This window comes from Esox lucius, chromosome 13, assembly GCF_011004845.1.
Source record: "Esox lucius isolate fEsoLuc1 chromosome 13, fEsoLuc1.pri, whole genome shotgun sequence".
Classification (NCBI taxonomy): domain Eukaryota; kingdom Metazoa; phylum Chordata; class Actinopteri; order Esociformes; family Esocidae; genus Esox; species Esox lucius.
Window position 1 is genome coordinate 8780079 of NC_047581.1, and position 27151 is coordinate 8807229.

Consider the following 27151-nt stretch of genomic DNA (forward strand, 5'->3'; position numbering starts at 1 on the left):
GACAAGGACTGCACACATTTATGCAAACTCATCAGGCCTCCGAAAGATCTGAAATCTATTTTTGGATTTGGACCAAAAGACAGAGGCTAGTCCAAAACGACCTGGAGCAGCCCTAATGACGCCACTGCTCCCAACCCAACCCTACATTTAACCAATAAATCCTGTTCATAATACAAACCATAAACTAGCCATAGCAAATGTCTTTGCCTGACATGCCTCGGGTTACTACACTTGTGAGGACCTCTGGTTCTCACATGTACAGTAAAGGGCATGCACATCCACACATGCACATCCACTTGCAAGAAGAAATACATAGGATAGAAGTGGAGAACCATGTCAGCAGTGCAGGCCTAAGCCAACTGCCTGGTCCTCTGGATTCAATTAACCCACCTCATGATCCATCCATACACTCCTTCACAGCCTTCTGCCTCGCTCCTGGCTACAGCCCCATTCGCTCCCCCAGAAGAGTACAAATATGCAGCGCGTGATGCATTTACTCCAGGGTCTTCAGGCACAGAGTTCCCACTGTTTTCCCCCATGAAAGGAGCTCTTGTCCCCACCCCCCCCCCCAGGAGGAGCGCCACTGTGGGTCCCCTTCTACCCCTTTGATGATCCAGTGTGACCGTAAAAAATAATTTAAAAAAATAAAAAGGAGAGAATCTGGATGCTCGCCTATCTCCAGGAGTCACCGGAAACAGTAAACTATTGATTATTGCAGAGGCAACAGGGTATAGGTTCAAATAAAAGGGAGCTATGAGGCTGCTCTTAAAATGAATCTGCTTGGGATGCTTTGGGATGTTTGTGTCATATTAATGACCATATGTTGGTTAACTAAAAGACAGACTAAGGGATGGGTTCAGAGACACATGTGAGAGAGGTAAGAATGACCATATAGCTACACGTGTCGCTTTTATTTAAAAGAAGTAACAGGGAAAATAAAAATAAAAAAATCAGACAAACAGAATGACAGAGTTACAAATACATAATTTTGCTGATAATGTTTCTGCAGCGTTTTGAGGCCCTGCTTACAAATATAGGCCAGTCAGTCAGATATAAAATATACTTTGTGTCTGCTTGCTTAAATTGGTACTTTATAATCACACAACGTGTATGGTCTTAGTTACATGTACTGAATAACAGTGGTAACACAACAACGAACATACTGTACAATCCTTTGAAGTTTTGATATCAGATATTTCCTATGGACAAAATGGTAAGATAAAGAGAATAGGCTATGATGTTTCCTGTGAAGCCACTGCCATATCATTTGACTCTGCTTCATGCAGTTAAGTGTTAAACAAACCATAACATCAACAGAGAAAAGGGTAATGACAAGCCAAAGTCAACGTTACAAAATAAGTACTCTTACTATGGCCGCCAAGAGTCTGGCACAAACAATCAAACAGAACATGAAAGCCAGTTCATCAACAAATACAGAGTAAAAAGAAGTAGCAAAACAATTCATATAAGCACAGCTTACAAACATATTACATTTTACTGAGACAAAAGACATATTCACCTGTAGAAAAAGGACAATGGTATAACAAGGAGACTGGCTGTACCATAAAAGAAATGGAATGAAAACGAAATGGATGAAAACCACACCGACAAACAACATTGTAGGCAAGACAGAAAAAAAGACGAGTTCTGAACAATGGTGAAGTGTACGTCTGAATCCACAGTCCGAACCGCTGTCACTTTTGTACTACTTTATGATATGCGTATTGATAAAATGTTACATGCTGAATTGAAATAATGTATGTTGTATTTAAATTCCATCATCTTCCTTGTGTTTCCACCTGAAATGTACATATAAAGAAATGTGTACAACCTGTGAAACATAATGCAATATGAAATGTTGATTCAGCAGTACATCCCACTGGGTCAAGTGATACCCTTGATTAAGTACTGCCTTTTGATTAATTTGCAAAAAAAACTCAAAATAGCTAGCAATATTCATCTAATCAGCCACACTGAAATTCAAGTTCACAACAAAGAAACCATGTATCACGGCTAGACTGATTGTAATAGAGTTTGGCGATTCCTAAAGAAGTAAATCCGGTCTTAGTAGCTCGGTAATTTAACCATGATTTTAACTTCAGTAAACAATGTCATGATGAGAAAACCAGTTAAACCAATTTCGGTAACATACTTTCTAGTGGCCAATGCCTAAGGGCAACACATTTATCCCCATATGCTTCTTATGAAATAATGTCTGAAAGAATAATGGGCAGAAACATTTGGAATAATTAAAAACTTGCCTACTCACATTCATTAGTGGGTAAAAATCAAGCTGAAAAACATTGAATGGGAAATACCTGAAAGACATTTAGCTACACTAGCTGGTTAATAGGCCTGAAGAAAAGTATTAGCTTTTTAATACTGGTTTAACAGCATTGCCAGGTAGAGTGAGCCTTTTGTATACAGATTTTTTCTGTAAGGAATGACAACTAGAACTTAATTGAATTGATTGCTTATTTGAAAGTCAATAAATCAAAAAAGTCAATAATCTGTAAAGCCAAAACTATGAGAGAAAGTTGCTGTTTGATCAGCTACATAGATTTGTGCTCTAGACTTTGGACCTCATAACCATAAAAAATAGCAAAATATGTGTTACTGGCTTTTTAAAATCAAACAGACAAATACTATTCTCGCATTCTCAGTACCGTGGTTCAACTTCAGACCTCACTTTGCATAGATTTTACTTCATATGAGGAAAAACATTTTAAATTAAAATGATTGTCAGAAATTCCTATATAAATATAGTGGTGGGCATTGCAGATATACTATAGATGAAAGAAAAATGAGAGGATTGTTTGCCACTGTCACTACAGCCCCCACAGTTATGTCCAGCGTTGTGGTAAAAAACAGATTGCAGGTAAATTAAAATTAAAAGAGTCCATTAAATCCTTTTCACCTTCTGTCAATGTAATACTAGTCTGGTATACATTTCAGTTTAATACAAAACCATTCCTACACCAATGTGAATAAGCACACTTTAAAAAATTATGTTTGACCTGGACTTCCACTGGACCTGGGCAACAAGCACACGCCCAGAGATAATAAATTCCTTTGATGAACAACCAACAAGTCCATCGGCATGTCCCCTTTTAAAGAAGAGTCAGTCAGTTACTACTGTCACCACTGTCCTGTGTGAGAAACAATTCAAAAACGCTGGTCAGTAAATCTTGGAGTAAAAAGCTATCTATTTGACCATCTGCGGTGGCATAATCGCTGTCTTTGTCGGTGTCTTAGTTTCCACAGTAGTATCCAAAGTCCCATCCTTGCCTTTCTTTCTGGGAGGTTTTTTGATAGGAGTCTTCTTTGGTGTGGGGTCCCCTGTACCACCACTCTCAACCACCCTTGAGCCGTTCAAGTCCTGCTTCTCCGGGCTCTTTGGGACGACCTCTGGTGTGGTTGGGTCCACTGTGGGGACCCCTACCATCTTCTGGAGGCTGGGCGTGGTGGGCAACAGGGGCTTGGTGGAGCCCTGGTTGCCTGGGATGGGTGCAGTGGTCCGTTTGGCCTTCTGCGGAGGAGTGGGCTTCTCCCGGTCGCCTCGGTCCCGGAGGGTTGGTGTGGACAGACCATTGGTCTTTGCCAGGCCGGTGCCCTCATTCCGGTTAATACTCTGCGTTTTCTCCTTGAGCTGGGCAGCCAGCAGCGTAGCGGCCTCAGAGTTCATGTGGGGGTGGATCACTTTGGGACTCTTGGGGGGCTCCTTCAGGGGCTCCGCTGCTTTGTCGGCCGTCTTCTTGTCTGGGTTGGAGTTATGGAAGTTGCCGATCTTCTTCAGAGCGTTTTGCACCACCCCGTTGATGTGCTCCATGTGGTTGATGTCCTCCCCGGACCTGCCCAGCCAGTGGGCCTTGTGTTTGCTGGGGGAACCATTGACCTCCGTCCCCTTCCCGTCCTGGTTCTTCTTCTCGTTGGTCGTCTCCCTCAGCCTATGCCTCTCCTCGCTCTTGGCTGAGCTATCACTGGAGCTCCTGGTTGTCCTCTCCTTGGGCACCGCCAGCCCCTTGCCCCCATGGTTCGGCTGCTCCGCCTGGGGCGCGGTACCCCCGGTGTTCCCGTGGATCCATGACACCTTGGGCTTGGTGGACGGGTCTGGAGGGCGAGGTTTGGCGGTGGCGCATGTCTTCCCTCCAGGGGACGGCGGCTTGCCGTTACCTTTGACTTCGATCGTGACCGTGCTGCCGCCCCCGTCCTCTTCCTCCTTGGAGTTCTTGGACAGACGTTTAATTCGGGCGTAGAGGGCACCAATCGCCGTCTCCGACCCACTGGTGGAGCCCTCACTGCCAGAGGACTTGAGGAGGGGGGCTTGGCTTGCATCCCCAGCCTGGGTCTTAGAGGGGGTGGCGGTAGCGGCGGTGTCTTTCAGAGAGGTGTACTCTCCTGCGTCGTCCTCACTGGGAGCGGACGCTGTTGACGGCTTCTCAGCTGCCGGCTTCTCCTTACTCTCATTCAGCGACTCTATGGGACGTAAAAAGAGAGTCCGGATGAGAGGCTGACAGAATTATTCAGGAATGTCATGCCCTATGTAGGCTGGCGTAAAATTCATCACAATCAGGGACCAGCATTACAGATGTGATGCATGTTAAAAGTTATTGTGTTTCCTGTTTATTGTTTCACATCCGTACAGGACAAGGAACTGTGTTGGATGACACACAATAAGAACTACTTTTCTATACTTAGTTTTCCAGAAATGTATGACTCAGTTTCAAGTCATCCTAGGACCTATTTCTCCTGCATATTTTATGACGAATAAAGGCTAAGGTTAGTATTTTTGTGTTTTTTGGTCCTCATAAATCTAGTAATACCAACATGTTTGTATGTTTCTGTGTGTGTTTGTACAGGTTTCACTTTCCCTGCAAGGACAGTAAAAGGAGCAAAGGTGACATTTTGAGGATATTTGGCCGGTTATCATGACAAAAAGGGCTGTGGTTGGGGGAATGTAACGTTTAAAGCTTGTCCTTGTCTGGAAAAATAGGATTTCTGGGATGAGAACGTTCAGGGTCCCCACAAGGACATAAATGTGTGTGTGTATTCAAACACGCCTGAGAATGGGTCCGTACGTGCCTGAAAGTGTTTATTTGTGAACTAGCCGCGGCTAATCACAGTGTTTGTTGTTCTTCCCTGATGACTCGCCTCAAGGTGTTCACATCGTTTACACTGGGCAATCGTTACTGTGTGTGTGTGTGTGTGTGTCTGCATGCACGTGATGAACGTGATGACTTACCTTCGTGTGGCACACAGTACACTGGCCCGTCGTCACTAGGTTCTTCCTCAAATGAATCAAACGACTCCTGGGACGACCAGGAGGAGGGACAGGGCTGCTCGGCTGCGGAGGGGGGATCGATGAAGCTGCAGTTGAATGTGTTCTCAGGGTCATGGTGGGATACTGGGGGGGCAGGAGAAAAAACAAACACAAAGAAGCAGGGGTCAGAGATCAGAGAGATTCAGTTAGGTGGGACTCCTTTACAAGAACAACAGATCGAGAGAATTGGACTCACATTTTGCAGGGCATTAAGGTTGATAGGAAGGATGAAAATGTGGATGGGAAAGGATTTTGAATGTTTTCACTATGAATGTCAGCGAACACGTCCTTTATTTGTTCCTGGCATTTCGGGACTGTGATTGTTTCCACGTCGCTTTAGAAAACTACATTTTGCCAACAAATACTTGGTGTTTTCCTCCAGATATAATTTCAATACACAGAAAAGTAAGGGTTTCCTAAATGTACGCCATTAAATTCACTCATTTTATTCATTCATCTCTTGATCTCCCCCCCTTCTCCTTCACTTCCTCCTTTGTCTTCAGATGTTGCTGTATTCTGCTGACCTTTCAGTTTAGGGACAGCTGTGTTCTGTGTTAGACGTCTGTAGTTTCTCTCCCCATCTGGCTGTGGATTGACTGACTCTGTGTGTGTGTGTGTTTGTGTGTGTGTGTGTGGGGTCGGTGGGTGTTAACTGGACACTGACCACATCAGATATGTCTGTACACCCACGCCACTACTTAATGACACACGAGCCCCTTAGAATGTTCTCAGCTAACACTAAGCAAATCAAAACCCACTCTCTACTGGAAGTTCCCCTAAAGCTAAACTTGAGTCTCTGCGTATTGAAAACTGTTTGTTTGACCCTTTAAAATACAGTTCAAGTGGATTTACCACATTTGTCGGGGAAAATATGCGAACAAACAATTCCATTATGTTTCTTACTGCGGTAGGAGGCTACGCGATGAACGTCATCTTCTGAACTGTATAACAGCTGACCTCTGCTAACATCAACATAACTAAGTGTGGTACAGCTACAGCTAAATTAGAACCAGGAGAGATTTGAACGTGAGGGCAGCAGCATTCTATTACACTCACTGCGCTAGTTAAAATGTGTGGACTCTCTTTGTAGGTGGGAATTTCCACTGAAAACTGAATCCCTCCAGGAGTGCTTCTTGAGGTTATCCTTCAGCCCGCAGAGTCAATGTACTCAGACAAAATAAAAGCAAATCACTCTTATAGTACATTCTCACAATACTTATATCTGGTACAATCCTAATTCTATTCAGATATTGTTCAAATTCTGCAATACCACCGAAGGCATCCCTGAAGCTAATGGGCTGGTGCTAGTCAGTACCTGGATGGGACACAAGGTGCTGTTTGAAGTGGTGCTGGGGGGCCAGTAGGAGGCACTCTTTCCTCTGGTGTAGAAATCAAATCCCAATGCCACAGGACAGCCAAGGGGCCTGTGTTGGTTGCTGTCTTTCAGGTGGAAGGTTAAATGTGTGTACTGACTCTCTGGTCTGTAACTCCCAGTTATTAACCCTACAGTTATGGTAACATCTTCTGCCCTGGTTTCCAATTGGCTCATTCATCCCTCTGTAATTGCCAAGGTCAAATTTCTTATTCAACTTACATAATAAAATAAAAGTTCAAAGACAGTAAAAAGACTTCAAGGTTATACTCAATAGTGCCCAGCTAAACAAAAAAAAAAAGTTCATGAATATAATGTCATAGCTGCTTTCCTTATAGCTGAACTATAGGCTGCTGACATATACGTTCATGGACACACGTAAACATGGCTGACTTTCTGTCTAGACCGATGCGCTTTATATTAGCAGCCATTCTGCGCTGTGGTAAAGAACAGACAACATCACAGCCATGGCATCTGTGCTAAACTACATCACACAAGACTGACATACTGTAACAGATCGTAACACACCTAGACTTAACAACCGACCAACTGGCTCTCGGTTCCAAACATTCCCTTGCCACAGAAAAACAACTGCTGCTCTCGGATGTTCACACCAGACTAAATGTGAGGCCGGATGGATTCCTCAAGGAGAGGCAGGACGCCACTGAAAGCCCTGAGCCCCGGCCTGTCGAGACGGTCGGACAAACCGTGCATTCCTGACAGTCCCCAGCTGTATCGGGCTCTCGCAGCTGCCCGCGAGGAGAGCACTGTAGAGCAGGTGGTCCCTCTCCACACCGCTTTTCACTGGGAAGCACTCGGACACTCCACTGCTTCACAAATGGCACCCCGCCCCTTGTTTACTGCGCTACTTTCGCGCTGAGCTCTGGCCCGGGGTCGTGTGCTACACGGGGAATAAGGGTACCATTTAGGACACAAGCGCAGAAACACGGAGGGCCACGCAACCCGGAATGGGGGAAGGAGACCAGCCCAGCTTGAGATATCTATTAGTATAGGGCGTGGAATAAATAAGCTTAGAATGGAATGACAAAGCTGTAAGCATTGGAGAGTGTTTTATTAGTGGACGGGGAATTGGGGAAAGTTTACGCAAGGAGGAGCGGAGGAAGAATTACAGCTTCAGAATAGCTCCTCTTTCTCCTCCTCTCTTCCTCCTCCCTCGGTTTCTCTCTACTCTTGTCCTGGAATGGGTGAGAGTCTGTGTATGGAGGAGCTGAAACGAGTTTTGCAAAAGACAGCCTGAATGTGCTATGTGTTGTTCCTTACTATTCCTCCTCTTGCTACTCTTTCTCTTTGTCCTGCCACATCTCCTGTAGTGTGTTGAACCCAGTGTGAATAAATCATAGGTCTGACACGGACTGGGGTAAATTTGGCCACTTCCTGTTTCAAGTCCAGTGGGCCTCCTGTGGAATGTTACAGGGACTGACGGAGCCCCAGGGAGGGTAGAGTTTCAAAACGCTGGCAGGCAGGCCACACTTCTGTGGGCAGGCAACGATGAAAGCAGAGCAGAGCGGCTTGGCTATGGAGATGGAAGGAGGGGAGACTGTGAGAGAGAAACACAGACCGGTTTCTCTCTCTCTCTATGAACAAAAGTTGAGTATATATGCAACACTGGTAGAATGACCGTGAAGTCTATTCTTAAAATCCAGTCAGTTGTCATTTTATAGCTGTGTGTTGCCATAAATTCTTGAATGCGAGGGAAGAAAACTTAGAGGTAATGTTTTTTTGGCTAAACTGTTCTACTCAATCATGTACAAGCATTTTGGAAAAGGACCACAGCAAAACAGTCATGGTGAAATGCTTAAATACATATTATGAAGTTCTGATTCTTCTTTGCCTTTGCGCCTGGACTGCTTGACTTTGCAAAACTTTAAGCACAATTGTCATCAATTAATGTAAAATGAACTGCTAAGTGTTTCGTTCACATCACTTTGTTTTCATAGTAGAGAAGTTGCATATTCGTTCACTTTTCCAGTTCAGTAAACGCTGCTGCTCTAAAGTGTGAGACAAATGATCAGTAGCTAGTCAGGTACAACGTAGGGAAAGATCTACAGATTCTAGGCAACTGCCACATTTTGAAGGTTTTAGCGAGTCAACACTGCAATCTCCAATTACAGAGCTCTGTATTGAATACACTCAATTGGATTGGATTATTAGGTACACCTATCTAGTATCTGGTAGGACCCTCTTTACCTCCAGCTGCTTCAAGTTTAGACACATGCGTTAAGAGATACCCTCCTGCACACTGCCATTTTAAAGAGTCATTATTTGTGTATTTTTGGCCTTTCTGTCGGCTTGAACGATGCTCCTCTGACCTGATCTCTGTTCTAATTAACAAGGTGTTTTTATACCACAGAACTGCTACTCACTGGAATATTTTTGTTTGTTGCACCATTCTCTGTAAATTTGAGAGTCTGCAGTGTGAGAACATTCCCAGGTCGGTTTCTTAGATGCTGGAACCACCACGCCTGGCGCCAACAATCAGAGCACTGTCAAAGTTGCTTAGACTGCACATCCTCCCCTTTCTAATATGTGGTCGAACAAAAACTAAACCTCTTGACCATTTATACACTATACTGAGCAGCAGCCACATGGTGCGTTGCTTGGCAATTCTTGTTAACAAGCAGTTTTACCTAATAAAGTGACCGGTGAATGCATATTTGATTGCCATATCAAATATGCTGGCATACACTGTAATTGCTACATAGCTCTAAGTCAACATCATTGTTCCCAGACATGCTTGTACTCCATTGACAAAAACTGTAGCTCAAAAACCCTTTCTCATAATTCCCACAGTGGTAGTTGGGTCTCGTTGATTTGCCTGATTGCAATCCAGACATCGCACGACATGCTTTGTGCATAGAAGAATGAAAGGGCTTGTTTGTTTGAAAGGTCGAACTCTCTGACTTTAACAAAATGTCACTGCCATAGCCTCTGGTGGACTGTTTATAGATGTTACAGTAAACTTTGAGGGTGTTCATGAATAACGGCCCGGACACTGCTGACAAAGACAATAGTGTTCCAACGTGTGTTTCTTCAGGCAGGATGAAGACAGCTGAAATAATCAGCTGAAGGAGTAGGAAAGCACATGCTGCTCATCATGAAGGAGATGAAAAACAGTCGCATCTCTTTTTAACCCCCTGAAACACCGCCAGTGTAGTAAGTTATTGGTGCTTTTAGAAGTATCAAATTACACATTTAAGTTCATTTGTGAAAACTCTCATCCACATTGGCTGATTGTGGTGAGTGCACATAAGTGTGTATGTTTTTGGGTTGGCCGCCTTGGGAATTCAACCTAGAACCCAGGCATTGCAAGGAACATTCTTTACCAAGTGAGCCGTGCTTTATCGACTGACCCAACACACTGAAGCGTGACTGAGGTTACCTCCAATACCCCAAATCTGACATTTCTCGCCCAGGCCACTGTCGGAGTTGTCCAACGAATGCATTCATAACCTGTCTATATAGGATGCTTCCACTGAAAACCCTACATAGCGTAGCCAAAGCACCATGGGAAATGCAGGACTCAGAATGTGGCGCGGAATGTCCGGAGATCCCAAACGGCATCTGGGTTGACAAAGAAGATGTCCAGAGTGCGTAAGCTATGTGTAATATCCTAAAGCTTACCTGAAATGGGCCATGACACAAAGATCCTATCCCACACCACAAGACCTCCCTCCAGAGCAAACACACACAGACAGACAGAGATGACAGGAGCTACTCCTCTCCGCGCTGACACACACAGAGAAGCCTTTGATAGTGCATCACTCGTCGCCTCTCAAAGCTACCAGAGCACAACCGCGCCACACTGACCCTTTCTTCCTCAACATTACAACAGCCCGGCGGCACTCAAGTCTCCTTTTTCTCAGGGAGACGGGAAGGAGAGAAATTCGTAAAGAAAAGAGAAGTGGTGGAAAAAAAAGAGAAGGGTCCGTTTAGGGTTGTAATAATATGAACACATGGTATTTATGGGTGCCAGGAATAATAAGGCCTGCAAAAGGCACATTCCTCTCAGATGAAACCCAATACCTATTTGGCAGCCGCAGTACACTTTTCAACCCTATTAATTGCCTGAAAACCGTCCCGTGGAGAGTCACAGAGAAAGAGAGAGAGCGAGAGAGAGAGAGAGGGGGGGGGGGACAGAGAAAGATAGGGAAAATGAAAACTCTTGCTGGAGAGTTAAAGAGCCGCGCAATGACTAGGACGCAGAAACGATGGGATCATCAAGACACAAATGGAGCGTGAACACAAGCAAACAAGGGAGGATTGTATTTAAGACCGTGGCGGCTGTGGACCATCCCATAAACCGACACCCCACACTACTTACGTTAGTGGCCTTTGTAGTGAACAGGGCGCCATTTGAGACGTGGCAGGGAGGGTTTGGGGCTTACCGACTACTTTGGGCAGCTTCTGTCGTCTCAGTGGTATCCGGGGGAGTTTGGTGCTGATTCGGCTGAATCGTCCGCACAGGATCCGCTTGGCTTTATTGCTGTTGGTACAGTTGTCTTGGTCAGGACTGAGGGAAAGAGGGAGGAATGACGCCATGGAAAACACATACTAAATTACGAAACCACACAAATAGACTCAAACGGGGGGTGACACGCTCGCAGTACTAGCTACTTGCCATGGGCCACATGATGAGCCGGACCACACAATATCATTCTGACCCATTTTTCATTTGGAAACACAGTACAGAGTTTAATAGACAGAGCCAGCAGTTCTCGACCTGGGAAGCAACCGGGAAAGACTTCAGACCCTTAACCTGCAAAATCACGCAGTATTTCTTTATTGTTGTTTTTGACCACTGAATCAAGGGGCTTCAGGGTCATTATAATAATGAACCATAATATTCCTCCATCAGGTAACATGACAGGTAAAAACTCTAGGACCCAATTTTACTGGATATAACTACTGTAACACACAGCTGTGGAAGTAAACTGGAATGGTCGGGCATGATGTTTTAGCAAAATAAATAGTGCTGGTACTTTGTAAGCCTCAGGCAAGAGACCATCCCAATAATTCAAACGAAATGCATAGACAACTACAGGCAACTACACCCTTATTTAAGATCACTGCAAGTCAGCCATGGGAAAATCGACTTGTGCAGTGGTGAAGCCACTGTCTAGCAGTTAGCCGCGCCATCGCCAAACCTGAGATTGAATCCTGTTTGCGGATTAGCCCAAGGGGTCCCACGGAGGGAGGGTAAGGATTCTGGTATACACTTCCTGTTTAGATTACAGTACCGTACAACGCAATGCAGTTACACTTCCAGGTTAAGCGAGCCATGTGACAAGAACCAGAACACTATTGGATGTGCTCCGGAAGACAAATATCTCGGCATTGACTGTCCCGAGTCCACTGAGAGACGCCTTAATCACATAATGGACATCACAAAATTGGGACAGCAGGAAATAACCACCGCAGAGAGTTGTGGTTAGATGAGAACACTAATATATTGCCAGGGTGAAAGATAAGAAGGTAGAGACGTGAGCATCAGGTGTTGTCAAAATGACAGTCACCGAATGTCATTACACTTCTTTCTTCTGTAAATGATGGCTCATTCTATTTATCTAATTGCAGGTGCACTGTGTACTGTTAGAACCCTGTAATTATTCTGAAAGTGTACAAACAGTAAGTATCAAACAGGAGCGACCTGTTGTGTTCACGCTAAACTACGTGGTAATGATACCAGTTTTGAAAAATAGGCCCAGACCCACAGAGATCAAAGGCCAACAAATTAATGGGGACAAACTTTAATCCATGTAATGCCACCCTGTGCCCACATGTAGGTACCCAAACTGATGACAAATTGAATCATCCACCCCTGTCATCGAAATATACGATTTAACTCCTGCTGGGATAAAACCATGTAACTTCATTTTGGCTAATTTTTCATTTCTTTAAGGCCAAAAAAAAAAAGAAGGAATCCAAGGACGGAGCCTTCTTTTAAGGAGGGTGAAGGGCCCTCAGCTGACCTCCGCCCTCTTCCTCACCCCAGCCCGCTGTCTGTCACTCACCTGTGATCGTCTTTGTTTCGGCAGAGGCAGCAGCAGCAGAGGAGGGAGAGCAGCACAATGAGCAGAAAGGACACCAGGGTTCCTGCCGCGATCACGCCCATCCGCTGATTGGGCTCTGAAAAAGCAGAGGCGAGCAGGGCTTTAACGGGTGTGTCACGTTAGTATGGAGCCAATGCCAACCGGAGCCATTTGGATATACAGTGTCTGGTGCCAACTAGCATTACCCCGTGTCCAAACGGTGAACTCCCTAAAAGGACTGAAATTCAATCCGAACCCCACGCGAGTGAAATACAGAAGGCCTGTTGTTTGTAGTAAGGACTGACGGGATAGATATACAGACAATGCACTGTAAACTGGCTAAAACATTTACTTCCACACAGGTTTAGTCATAAATTGGGCTTCACTTGGATATTTAGGAAGGTTACCAGAATTTTGCAGCCCTGGTTTGTATTGATCATAAATGGCTTGTCCAGTCTGACTGAAATTTGTGTTAACTTTGGAACAATGTTTTTTATATATATATATATAATTAACCTTTTTATAATTAAAGTCACCCTCCTTATAGCACAATAATTAATTTAGGATTTCTTTATTACCACCTTCAGCAAGCTGATAATAAGTAGAATATCACGGTTTTACTTTTCATTTGATTTACATTTGAATCATTCAGCATGCACTCTTATGCAGAACTGCACTTACAGTTAAGTGACTTGGGGCACAACTTTCAACAAGTACAAAAAGAAAAAACACCCCAAAAGTAATAGAATATATAGGAAGCATGCATACATTTTTGTACATAACATTAGTCTATACAGTAACCATACGTAGACTGTGGTGGCCAGATTACATCACCGGTTAAATAACATACTGGTTAGCAGAGAAACACCGGAGTGTCTCCACTGTGGTAGAGGCTGTGGATGAATGGACGTGTGGCCTGGGTGGGGCGTGCGTTTGGCCGCTGTGTTAACAGCTGGATAAAGGGGAAGGGAACGGTCCAGCAGAACCCCAAAGGCCTGACCCAATGACATCATCCGTACTCCTTGACATGTCCGTTTGCCGAAAAACCCCTGGTGACCCCCCTGTCCCTCTCTTTTCCTCCCCCTCGCTCTCTCTCCCTTCCTCCACCACCCCCCTCCGCCTTCTCTTTCAGTCTCTCCAACGCTACAGGAACTGTGCCAACAAACACAGCTGTAAAAAAAAAAAGGACACTAGGCAGCCTGGAAACGCCATCAGGCGTCCCCCCATGTTAACTCTACAACAGTAACTTGAATGGACGTAAGGTCTGTGTTAGCGCTCAATGTCTCCCTCCAAGTCCAGGCTGCGTCCCAACTCTATACTATGCGGCGCACTACTTTCCACCAGGGCCTAAGGGGTCTTGTCAAACATAGGGAACATATAGGGTGCCATTTGGAATTCATTTCAAGTCACAGACATTCTACACAAGCAGTGTCGCCGCTAGCAACAAGGTATTTAGACAAACAGTTCACGACAGAGGTTTTGAGGTTGGGACCTCTGAGTCCAAATTTGATATGTTCTCTATGGTTTGGCGAAGACAGAAGCGTGTTAACTTTACGTCCCGCCTCCGTTTTCTGAAACGTAAGAATGGATTTATCAGAAGAAGCCCGGGGTGGGGTGGGGTGGCGGGGCTGGTGGGGGAGAGGGGCTGGAGCCAAAAGTACTGGAATACATGCGTACCTTTAGAAACAGTGACCTAACCTTCTCCCAGATCTGTGTGAATTGGTTAATACAGAGAGTGGATTGTTTCCTTACGCAGGTTACAGGCACCAGACGCTGGGTGGCAGTTCTTGTCATGACAGGAGCAGGTCTGGGCACAGTTCACGCCGTATTGGCCCATTTGACAGGTCATATTGCAGCTGGAAAAAAGACAAGGCGCTGTTAGTCTGTCCATGCGTGGCACTCACCATATAATTAAAGATCTTCTTTCTAGTCTAGTAGCGCTTAGTTTTTTGTGTACAGCCTCATCTTATTGTCGTTGCTTACTACATTTTGTTTGATATGCTACGTGACGAAGTTTATTTCATGATGTTACAAATCCAATTTTTAACTAAATATAAAACATGTTTCCTACATGTTTCTTTAAATTGACAGCAGGATTTGAAGACAAACAGCATTTTTCATGTTGTACAACAACAACCTGATACTACTTTCACCTCATGTATAATCAATGAGAACATCTAGGGTGTTTCCTCAAATGCTTGTCCTAACGTTGTCTCTACTCAGTCATCCATGAAAACATGATTTGTAGGAAATTAGATAGCCTTTCTCACGCGTCATCAAGCAGATTACGTTTACGGGGGTGGGTCCGGCAAATAAATGTGTACAGGGATATTAACTGATTATGTCATGCAACACATTTCAATGAAGATAAGTTGATTTTTGTTTTTTAACACAGAACCTTCCCAAAACTAAAGGTTATGCAAACTCTTTTGAGGTAGGATACATGATAAGCTTTGAATGAAAGTCAGATAAGGCAAAGAGGAAGACACCAGGCAACTAACAAAATTACATCTACTTCCCTTACTGGTTTTGGGGTCACAGAGGAAAGAGGACAAAGGATTTAGGATGAACTCTCACAGAATGAGAATACACCCAGGCATTTTACAGATTAAAAGACCGATCAGGGCACTGCTAGAGGACTAGGAGTATAAAGTGTTTCCGGTCACTTTAATTATTGGCATAAAGCACAAATGAGTGCAAAACAGAGTGAAAAAGCATGTAATGGAAGTGTAAACAAAACAATGTTTTGTTGAGATGTCTTTCCTCATGACTTACTAGGTTCCAAAGAAACCCGGGTCACACAGGCATTCTCCAGTAGCAACATGACACACGCCGTTAAAACAGTGGCTGCAGTCATTCTCGCAGTTGTCCCCATAAGTACCGTTGGGACAGCGCACCTCACACCTATCGACATGCAACAGGACACACAGGAATGTTCATGATTACAGTGATTTGTCAGGAGCACAAAACCATCACATGACATGGGAATCTGTGTCAGTATTGGAAATAGTCCTGGTAATCCAATATCTAAACAGTGCCTTAGTTCTCAGACCCCTTCACGTTCTTCAGTTTTTGTTGTTATATAGACTGAATTTGGTATTGAAAAAAAATTTCTAATAATGAAGAAGTCAAAACTTGTTTTTAGAAATGTGTTTTTGAATGTACATAAGAATTCAGATGCTTTATTCAGTACTTTGAAGTAACAACATTTGTCGGAAATCATAGCTTCAAGTCTTCTTGGGTATGCCTGTAGCTCTCTATCAGATTGGATGGGGAGGTTAAGAAACTTTAATCTTCAGGGCTCCCCATAGATGTTCAATTAGGTTCAAGTCCGGGCTTTGGCTGAACCACTAAAGGACATTCACATACTCGTCCCTGAAGCCACTTATTTTTTGTGTGCTTTGGGTCATTGTCACCTACACTCTGTATCAGGTTTTCTTCAAGGACCTCTCTGTATTTTGCTCCATTCATCATTCCCTCAATCCTAACCAGTCTCCCAGTCCTTTTTTTTCACCAAAGTAGCACTTGGCATTCGGGACTAATAGTTCGATTTTGGTCTCATCAGACCAGAAAATAATTTTCCTCATGCTCTCACAGTTCTTCAGGCGGCATGCCTTTTACTCTGGAGTAGCTTCTGTCTAGCCACTCCACCAAGAAGGCCTGATTGATGGAGTGCTGCAGAAATAGTTGTCTCTTTGGCAGGATCTCCCCTCTGTGTAGAGAAACTTTGAAGCTCTGTTTGAGTGGCCATTGTTTTTGGTCACCTCCCTGATAAAGGCCCTTCTTGCCTTTGCCCAGTTACTTAGTTTTGAGGGATGGCCAGCGCTAGAAATAATTTTGGTAGTTCCAAACTTCTTCCATTTCACAATGGTTGACCCCACTGTGATTCTGGGAATTTTCAAAGCTCTTGCAAATGTTTTATAAGCTACCTGAGATCTCAGCCTTGACACAGAATGTTTCTAAGCTGAATTTGGAGTGTCATGGTCAAGAATTTAAATACTTCTCAATGAATTGACACCAAATTATAAGTTTTTACTTGGTCATTAGGAGGTATTGTGACTTAATTATAATTTAAGCCTATTACACAACAACATATGGAGAAAGGTCTGAATACTTCTGTGTACGTATTTTTCTTTGAACACACCTGTCCCCGATCCAGCCAGGGTTGCAGTGGGTGCACTTTCCATCGATGCGGTTGCAGAAGTGACCGTCTTTACAGGGCGGACAAACCTCCAGGCAGTTTTCTCCAAAGAAGCCCGGCAGGCACATCTGATCACACTTGGTCCCATTCCAGCCACTCTCACAGGTCACACATCTCCCTTCTGTTATCTTACAGGGCTGCTGGCCTTTACACTGACCACACCTTGGGACAGGACAAGAAGGTAGTGAGCGTGCCAGGACCAGGGTTGGGAAATACACACAGAAAATACATTTTCGCCATATTCGCTACAGTGGACTGAATTTTTGGCCTACCCGGCCTGTGCTTTCATAGAGTACTTCTGTCCCTACTTTAGCTGTCACTGTATGAACATCAACACTGTACACCTCTGTATAACCCATTTGAATTTCTGCTACATTAAGGTTGGAAAAGTGTGGATGCTCACATATAAGATGAATGCTACAGACTTTCAGCAAGGTAAATCACTGAACCCGAACGGCTTCAGCATATTAGACGATAATGCAAACACTAATCATGCATTGTCACACAGGTACACCCTTGTTCCATTACCTTACAGGTTAAAAGGTTATCACATAAAGCTTATGACACGTCCTGTCAAAACACTGAAACAACAATAAAATACGCACCAGGGAACATACATGAAGAAAGTCTGCGAAACCAAAAACCTGGTTGGACCATAAATCCTAACATGCGCCGCACAATCATAAACACCCTATTACTCCTCGGTTCTAAAACCACTGAGCAACGTTCCCCGGCAGGTTCCTCACCTGTTCCGGCAGTTCTGTCCGTAGAACCCCGCGGGACACGGTTCCCTGCAGAACTTCCCCCTGTAGCCCGGCGTGCAGGTGCACGTGCCGTCGGCCTGGTTGCATTTCCCGTGGACGCACTGGCAATACCTCTCACAGCGCGGGCCCCACAATCTCTCCCGGCACTGGCAGCGGCCGGTGAACTGCTCGCACGGGGAGTTGTTACAGTTGCACTGGATGGCGCAGTTCCTCCCCGACCAGCCGGGACTACAGGTGCACCTCCCGGTGGCCTGGTCGCAGACCGAGTTGAGGCTGCAGTAGCAGTTGTTGGCACACTGCGGCCCCCAGAAGCCGTACTGACAAGTGCACGTACCCGTTTCCTGGTCACACTTGCCTTTCTGGCAGAGGCAGGGCTTCTCGCAGTTGGTCCCCCAGCGGTTGGAGTTGCACGTGCACTTGCCCGTCACGTCGTCGCATTGGCCATTGGGGAAACATTGGCACTTTCCCTTGCAGTCGGGACCCCAGAACTGGTTGGGGCATTCTGAGGAAAGTGGGGAGGAAGCAATGATGTTATGATCTTATGCCTTATCTCTAGGCGGAAAGTCCCAGAGAATGGTTCAGGAGGAAATAAAACGAGGCACTTACTTGTATCACAACTGGCCCCGAAGTATCCGTGGCGACAGCGACATTCGTTGGGCCTAACGCACACCTCATTCTCCTTACAGGTAAAGTTGCCTTCACAGAGAGCTATGTGGAGAGGATATTCTGAATTACTACAGGTCTGCATACTGAATGTTAATCATTTCAGCTGAATTTCAGTTGAAGGCTTTTCAGTTGAAGGCTTAGAATTTGTCCAGGAAACATGTCATGACTGCTATCATTTTGGTAAGCTCTATACATATGTATCAAACATGTAACGCCTGCTATGACGTCAGTAAGCTGTATACATATGTGTCAAACATGTAACAACTGCTATGATATTGGTAAGCTGTATACATATGTGTCAAATATGTAACGACTGCTATGATATTGGTAAGCTGTATACATATGTGTCAAACATGTAACGACTGCTATGATATTGGTAAGCTGTATACATATGTGTCAAACATGTAACGAAGGCTATGACGTCGGTAAGCTGCATACGTATGTGTCAAACATGTAACGACTGCTATGATGTTGGTAAGCTGTATACATACGTGTCAAACATTCCTCTCCTATCTGCGCCCACCCGCTGCAGCAAGCAAAGGCTGGAGTCCTGAGAGGGAGGAGAAAGAAAAAACAAGTGTCAGCCGTGGAACCAGATAAGGAAGGAGACGTAAACACCGGAGCACAACAATACGCCGCCGCCCTGCGTCCTTTCATCCCCCCAGTCCCCAGTGCGGTCAACACTGAACGCTCTCAAAGGCTGTGAAGCGTTTTCTTCTTTCCACCGTATGCTTTCCATGTGCAGAGAAAATGGGTAAATATGAAGAACGCACTTCTCCCATCAACGTCTTTCTCCCCAAAGCCCATTCACACCGAACATTCCCGCCTGGCCTGTCGGCAGTCAAGATTCGTAACAATAGTAGCTTTTGAAGTGCTAACCCAGGGAGATTAAATACTGTACAAGAGCAAAAGCTTCATGTGGCAGACAGTTAACCATGGCCAGCTACAACAGCATTTCACACTATATGTGTCTCTTATCAAATACTTTGAAGGTCTAATTAGGCTTGAATGGTGAAGGTAGGGGATGTTTAGCAATTTTAGGACTGTTCATTGATCCAGGATGTCGGTCAAGACGTGGTATCTAAAAGAAAACGAGAATTGTTTGAAGATAACCCCATGTCAAGTCTGGAAGGAGTGCGGAGTAGGGAGTGTGTTTAGAAAAGGCAGTCTTCGGTAGTCTCAGTTTGAAGCATCGCTAACTCTGTTCTGCTCGCCCTCTCAGCTCTATCAGGAAGGGACAGATGCTTCTCCTTGTCCTCCCACATCTCTGACCTCTTTGAGGCCCCTGCCTCACGTTTACTTCCTCTGAAGTGTTGGAGGCAGTATTTCAGCCTCTCTGGTTTGTCTCAGAGCTTGGTCTCTCACAGAGCGAGGCTCTGGTCTTATTCACAACAGTAAATTATATTTTAAAATGCAAGAATAAACTAATACACAGATTTGGGATCCTTTTTGACAGACCATAAGATTTAGTGAAGTATGAAGGGCATCTTTTAGTGAATCGTTTCCACAGTGGTATTTCCTCTGTAAGTATAGAGACTACATATATGGGGTTGACCCCCTCCGACCTTTGGCACATAGCTCAATCCATCGTAGCTCCGGAGAAGATACAGTGTTTAACAAATGTGATGTTTTGAGTTGAAGCAGAAACAACATTTGGAGTATTAAAGCAGGAACCACATTTGGTCTTTCAAAGAAAGCCCTACATTTTGTCTTTCAGAACAGGACCTACATTCCTCTTCTTTAAATGAGACAGCATTTTGCCACCACCAGTTCAGTTATTTTAAACGCTTTGAATGTGATGTCCTAGGAAGAATTAAATTTCAAGATACTTCCGCCCAAATACACAAGTAATTTAGCCTTCAAACAGTTCTGGAGGATATTAAGATTTGTTGAGGATAGACAAACACTTCGCCGGCAACACGATTCTCTTGTCTTTTCACTTGATGAAAGTCAGTTATCGTATCAATGTCATTTACGAATGGCTAATATGCTGCTAAAACGGCCAGTGGCAAAAGCCTTACAGTTCATAGATGCTATTTGTGGTGGAGGTAAACTTAATAAGAAAGGTTAGTCAGTTTAACACAATGCTTAATGATGTCAAGCGACATATTGAAACTCGGCTTGATGTTATTTTTTTATTTTGAAATACTATTCCAACACTCAACAGACATTTAGCTCCGTGGCGTAATGGTTAAGACACAGTCACTTATGTGGGCAACCCAGGTTGGAATCCAGGAACAGTAACAACGATTGTCACTTTTTATTGCAGGCCGGCTGAACTAGGCTGGCCTGGTTTCTTGTTTTAAAACTGGAATGAAGTCTTCAGAAACAACAGCTGAATTTGTATGTAGTCCCCAAGGGGCCTGAAAGTATTTGGACAATTGGCTTTACAGTGGTTTCTTATAGACTGGTGCATTTGATTGAACAATTAGTAGGTGCACAAGAGAGCTGTGAATGTCTATTGTTGTTTCAATGTTTTGTGTTTGCATTTGGAGTCGGTTGCTGGTATCTGACAACACAAGGACCATAAAAGAGCCAATGCAAGTCAAGCTGGCCATAGCGATGCAGATAAATTATGGTACAGCAGACACTGAAGTTAGCTGAAGTAGAGGCCTGGCAAAGCCTAACCAAGGAAGAACCCGGCATCTGATAATGTCTATGGGTCGCAGACTTCAGGCACTCTTCAAATGCAAAGGATTTGTAACCAAGTATTAAATATGACAATTTTATTTAAGATTTCTTTAATTTGTCCAATACATTTTGGTCCTCTTAAATATGTGGGTGTTTAGTGGGAGGGGACTGTATAAAAGGAATGTAATACCTTTACAGTTCATGGTTTATGTATGTACATACCTGTAAATTAAAGTTTAAACCAAAATGGTTAACCTCTTAGTCCTTGTTTAATTTCATTTGTGCTGGAGTGAAGTTCCAAAACAACAAGTCTTATGTCACTGACCAAATACTTGGGGACTGCGTTATAATTGAAGGAACATTATATTTAGTATGGTAGGCTATAAGCTGATAAGTGGTAATGACAGATCAAGGCTAATGAAAGTGATATTTACCATTATCAAACATCAGACACACTGCTCCACTAGGAGCCATGCCCTATAGTACTTTGATTCACTATAATAAAAACATGGAAACAATCTGGTCAGTAAGATCTTAACCTTCCAATGGTATTGTCACTCCCTCTATAATCCAATTTCAAATAGTAGCTTAGTTGGGCCAGGCTTGCACAATATCCTGTGAAAGAGGTTATTCCAGAAAGTTCTCAAATTCCTCATTCAACAACATCATACTTATTTCTTAACAGACAAAACTAAATCAGATACCACCTTTTTCTTCAATTTTATGGGTTTGCTCAGCAATTCTCAATGTCCCATAGGACTTCAAGATGCCTACAAACAATGATGCATGAACAAACATTGTTGATGTTGTCAGTGGCTCTGCTACAGTCACCAAACTGATAGAGTAACACTGGGACACAGAAAGGAAATGTTGAGCAGCAATGATAAATGACCAAGTACTTCCCTCTCTCCTTCCTGTGAACAATGAACCCAGTAAAAAAAGATCAAACAAGATCCACCACTGAAATAAAACAATCGGGCTGATGAACTACAATATATCAAGCATTGACACCCGTGAAAATACTAAGCGGGAAGGTGATTGAGAAGAAAAAGGATCAAAAGTAAATACTAAGATTTGTTGAGGAAGCTAAATGTCTGTATAATGACCTTCAAAACTACTCTTGACACTGGTGGCTACAACTTAAAGAACAATGGATCAGGTATGCACATTACTGTAGGTAATGAAAGTCAGCATCAATGTCTAAGTAGTCATGTTATTGGGGAATTCTGTTAGGAAAGGTATGGCAAAGGGCAGGAGTCTAGTTGTACTGTACAGTCATGTGAAAAAGTAAGTAGCCACCCTGGAAAGTTGTCTTTTTAATATATATTTGGACATAAGGATATTTCAGCTAAATTCCAACCACATTTCTTGATAAAAGCAACCTGATTGAACAAATCGCACGCCGAGACTTCAAAATAATTTATGCAATTAAAATAAACAGAAATGCAATTTCCTGGTGCTGAAAATTTCCCTAACTTCAGCGCTTGACATTAACTTTTTTACTTGCCAGCCACTGTGGTTGGTGGTTTTCCAAAGGAAATTACGTTTCATTTGATAAAAGTTGACTGAGGTGTGCTTCATCGTAGCCTGTCTTGTTCACGCTGTCATTCACTGGCGCACCTGAGCAAGGCCATAGGCATCCAGTAACACAAATGGACCAGAATAAAACACTGTATGCAGGTAGTGCTCATGGGAGTAGTAGGAACATAGCATGTAGAGTCATTCACATTGCAATGGGTTTATTACTTCAAATGTCTTTTGAGAAGACTACAATTAAATATTTAATTATACGCCCCTCTGTGATATACTTCATATAATATGTGGCTACACTATTATAGTGTTAAATCTGCCCTGTTGTCCATGTCCACTTGAGCAGCTTATGCACTCTACAATTACCTCCCTAATAGCAACCACAATATACAAGCAATATTTATTCTTAACATAGACCAATTAACATGTTACATATTCATAGAGAAATACCTAACTTTACAATAACATAAAGTGGCCTATGCATGGTAGACTTTTAACTTGCATTTGTGGATGCAGCGACAAGCTTTGTTCACAGACAATTGTTTTTGGAAGTGTTCCTGAGCCCATGCAATGATTTCCACTACAGAAGCATGTCTGTTGTGGGCTCACATATCAATATTGGTTGATATATTGTCCCTTGTCCCTCTGGATTCTCAGAATCTTTTAAAGATATTATGTAGCGTAGATTGAGATCCCCAAACTCTTGGCAATTTTACGTTGTGAAACATAATTCTTGAACTGTTGAACAATTTGCCTGTGCAGTCTTTCACAGAGGGGTAAACCCCTCCCCATCTTTACTTTGGAAAGATTAACCCTCTCTGGAATGCTCTTTTTATTCCCAATCATGTTACCGACCTGTTGCCAATTAACCTAATTAGTTGTGAGATGTTACACCATGGTCTTTTTTGTATTACACACATTTTCAAGCCTTTTCTTGTCCCTGTCCCAGCTTTTTTGAAAAGTGATGCGGCCATCAAATTCAAAGTGGGCATATATTTTCCAAGGAACCATCATATTTTTCATTTTCAACATTTGATATGGTACTATTTTCTATTGAATATAGGGTTTAAATAATTTGCATATCTTTGCATTCTGTTTTTATTTCCATATTTGATCACATATTTTTTGGAAAGGGGGTTGTATATGGGTGTTTGGTAACATATCATGCTGAGATATAAATTTCTATCCAAGGTCCTCAGAAAAATATTATTATTGATGCCCATGAATCAGGTAATCAAAAAAAAAGTCTAGACCACTGGAAATCTATAAAGGACAAGTCATCCCACAAAATTCAGCGTAAAGGTGACTGAAGGATACTCATAGAAGTACGTATCTAAGAACCCCAGGTTCAAAGGATGATCAGGCCTCTCTTGCCACAATCAATGCAGAAGTGCACAAGTCATCTGTCAGAAAGAGACTGCAAAACCTGGCCAACATGGGAGGTCAGGAAGGAAGTTCTCAAAAAAGGCCATGACAACACAATATTTGGGTAAAGTCTAAAGGACAGATGATTCAAAGGTGGAGTGTTTATCTGCAATGTCAAATGCCATGTTTCGAGAAAATGAAACACTGCCTCTGAAATGAAGAACCTCATACCAACCATAAAGATTGTCGGCAGTGGCATTATGGTTTGGGGCTGCTTTGCTGCCTCAGGGCCTGGCCAACTTGCCATTATTGAGGTAACCATGAATTCCACATTGTGACCATGTTGTGACCAAGCAAAGCAGCAACAGAATGGCTAAACAAGAGGACATGGCAGGTTATGGAATGGCAGAGTCAAAGCCCGGATTTCAATCCTATTTAAAAGGAGGGACTTGAAGCGAGCCATTGATGTTAGAAAACCCTCAAATATGATAAGGTTTTAAGCAGTATTGTAAAGCTGGGTAAAAAAGTGGGTGAACATTCCTCCCAGTCGATGTAAGGGACTGACAGATTGTGACGAATGAATCATTGCATTCTTTCAGTGTCATTTATTAAATTAATTACCTTAATCTGTCAGTAGTACTGAAATTAAGATTCCATATCCATATGTCTAGATAGGTAAATAAAATGCAACTTTCCATGGGGTGTATTTACTTTCACTACTACATACTTTCACATGACTTTAATTCTGTTGCCAGTGTAAGGCCTGACCCCGGAGGTGTTATGACCTCTGCATTGAAATGCCAAAATGTCAAGCAGTCCCACACACCCTGTGCCTGCACTAGACCTGCAGTTTTCAATGAGCATACTAACGGTGCTGCCTGTCGAAAGAAACGTATGCTTCCGCTAATATAGTGCTCCCATAACTTAAAGGGAACGTACACTTATCCATGCACAGACACACACACACACACACACATGCACACTGACACGCACCTTTACTTACCTATCTAAATGGGGACACCAAGGTTAATTGCCCTCAAAAATATCATAATTTCACTAATCCCAATCCTAAACCTTACCCTTAACTCATCCTTACCCTAACATTAATAACCTAACACTTGTGCCTAAACTTAACCTAGTCATAATGTCTAAACCTATTCTTAACCCTGACTACTAATCCTAACCCTAGTAATCATAATACTTACAATAATAGTATATTTTCTCTAACCATAACCCTTAACCTGTCTCTGAAATCCTTTACTCTAAACCAGAACTTAACCTATAACTCATACCTTTATCCCCATATCCACATCTAACCCAAGTTCTAACCCTGATCCTAATACTTCAAACAAAGATAGCTTTTCTTAAATTTAGACCTGGCATAAAGTCCTTACATGTCAGTGTAATCCTCGATTTACAATACTTTTTGAAAAATTCCCTTTATTTAAAAGCAATGAAATTGAAGTACACACATGGGCACACACCATGGGTGTTCTGAATTGATAACTTAGGGAGATAAAGCTTTCTATGAGTTCAGCCTACATTCTTTGTGTCTGGCAGTTGCAGCCATACAATTTAATGTGGTTATTTTCAGCCATATAGGTGATGCCACGACTTCAGGCCAGTTCCACGCTATATCGCCCCCTATGCATAATGACGGAGAACTATGCACGGTTCCAGACGTAGGTCGCAGCTGGATGGCTGCTGCTCAGATAGACTCCTCCTAGTGTAAGGAGAGGTAGTACATATCAAAGGAATAGAACAACTAGTACACAATACCAAAAATGAACTATTAGCCAAGTAGGAGGGCAAGAAACCTTCATACCGGAGTCTAAATCAAACTTCGCAATGTGAGCAGTGAATGACTACGCATTGTTTCAGAATATGACATGAACAATCAACAAGTAGCCAGTAGGCATAGCACAAGTCATGCAAATCGTATTCTTTTATATAAAAAAAGACGTTAGGCTATTCTGCGTCGGCTGTCCAATTACTTACCCTGGTAATTTGCATACATTCCTGCCTTTGGGATTGAGTTCTTGGCTGAAACTCGAACAAAAAAATAAACAAACCACCACAACTGCAAAAATGTTCTTCAATGCCATTTTACAAAAAGCAGCATCCTTCTAGACTTCTCTTTCTCTCCGCATTCCTCCTCTCCAGAAAACAACAGTCGCTTCTATACTGCTCTTTGGGGTTTCTTTGTAATCCACTGCAGTTTTTCGTTGCTGTTGTTGTTATTGTGGAAACATTGAAAAGGTTATCCAATTAGGCTATTCGGCTACAGTCCAGGTTCCAGATGAGGAGAAAAGGTTTGCCACCGCACTATCTACGCCATCGACGTACCCAAGAGTTGAAAGAAAGTATAGCGACACCAAACCAAACACATAACAGTTTCAAAGAACTTATAAAACCCAAACTTGAACACGGGTCTCCTTGAATAATGCCTCTGCTTCATTGCTGATTTGTACGTGTAAGCCTTTCGTTATTCCACACATTTTCGGAAGAATAAGGAAGAATGAGAAGGGCATCAGGAAAGTAGCGGAATCCAACAGGCATCCTCCTTCGACAATAAAAGCAGCCGTGTATTGCCACCAACCATAACTTGGCCACACATTTTATGTTTTGTGCCCAGCGCAATGGAATAAGTAAAAAAGAGAAAAGGAAAATAATTTTAAAAAGAAATCTTTCAACATGCCAAGGCAAAGTTTCAAAATTTATTTTTGTAATCAAAATATATCCCTAACTAAATATTACGTTATCTCCTCAGGAGCGGTCTTAGGAGATGCAGAGAGAAATTCCTGATTTGATCTATCGTGCTGTACAGAGACAAGTGAGCTTTCGTTGGACACATGATTTCTTGTTCGAAGAAGCCATAAGCAACTCACAAAAGTGGGTGTGCCACATGGGGACAATATGCCTAGTTCTGACAATATTACTGATAAAAGGCTGTACGTAGATAACGATAAAAATACGATGTTACATTATTTGAAATATTATTCATATTATTTTCATGAATATAAAATGTTGTATATACTTTTATTATGAACATTAGGCTATTATTATTATTGGTATTCTGTTAGTATCAATGTAGCAATTCGCATAATAATAATAGCCTAATAATAATCAGAATAATTACTATTACTGTTATTAATATAGGCTAATAATCATTCTTATTATTGTTATAGAATTTTAGGCATTCAATTATCAAAAGTATGTTATATGAAAAAAAGTTCATATAACAAATATAAG

At 42.9% G+C, this 27151-nt stretch overlaps 1 protein-coding gene across 2 annotated transcripts; it reads right to left on the minus strand.

Annotated features, from left to right (window-relative positions):
- Positions 1 to 888: 888 nt before the first annotated feature.
- Positions 889 to 26758, minus strand: scarf2 (scavenger receptor class F, member 2). 2 transcript variants are annotated; one of them, XM_010894783.4, is made up of 11 exons: positions 25898 to 26758; positions 18865 to 18923; positions 18314 to 18415; positions 17690 to 18209; positions 16887 to 17105; positions 15518 to 15646; positions 14495 to 14598; positions 12725 to 12839; positions 11099 to 11196; positions 5243 to 5404; positions 889 to 4476 (listed from the first exon to the last, which is right to left on the minus strand). In XM_010894783.4, exons 1-11 carry the CDS (start codon positions 26002 to 26004, stop codon positions 3206 to 3208), a joined length of 2886 nt encoding a protein of 961 aa, XP_010893085.2. In that variant the 5' UTR covers positions 26005 to 26758; the 3' UTR covers positions 889 to 3205. The 2 variants fall into 2 exon arrangements, with proteins under 2 accessions (XP_010893085.2, XP_010893083.2); XM_010894781.4 differs by having other exon boundaries at positions 11099 to 11223; positions 25898 to 26756.
- Between the last annotated feature and the right edge of the window lie 393 nt (positions 26759 to 27151).

Bases quoted from the DNA above. Each gene is read 5' to 3' on its own strand.
- scarf2 (XM_010894781.4), bottom strand. From the start codon at position 26,004: ATGGCATTGAAGAACATTTTTGCAGTTGTGGTGGTTTGTTTATTTTTT. The intron at 14,599-15,517 runs GTAAGTCATGAG...TCTTTTTTCCAG, and splicing joins CCGGGTTTCTTTGGAACCTA to CTGCAATATGACCTGTCAAA. The intron at 4,477-5,242 runs GTAAGTCATCAC...TACGTCCCATAG, and splicing joins GTACTGTGTGCCACACGAAG to AGTCGCTGAATGAGAGTAAG.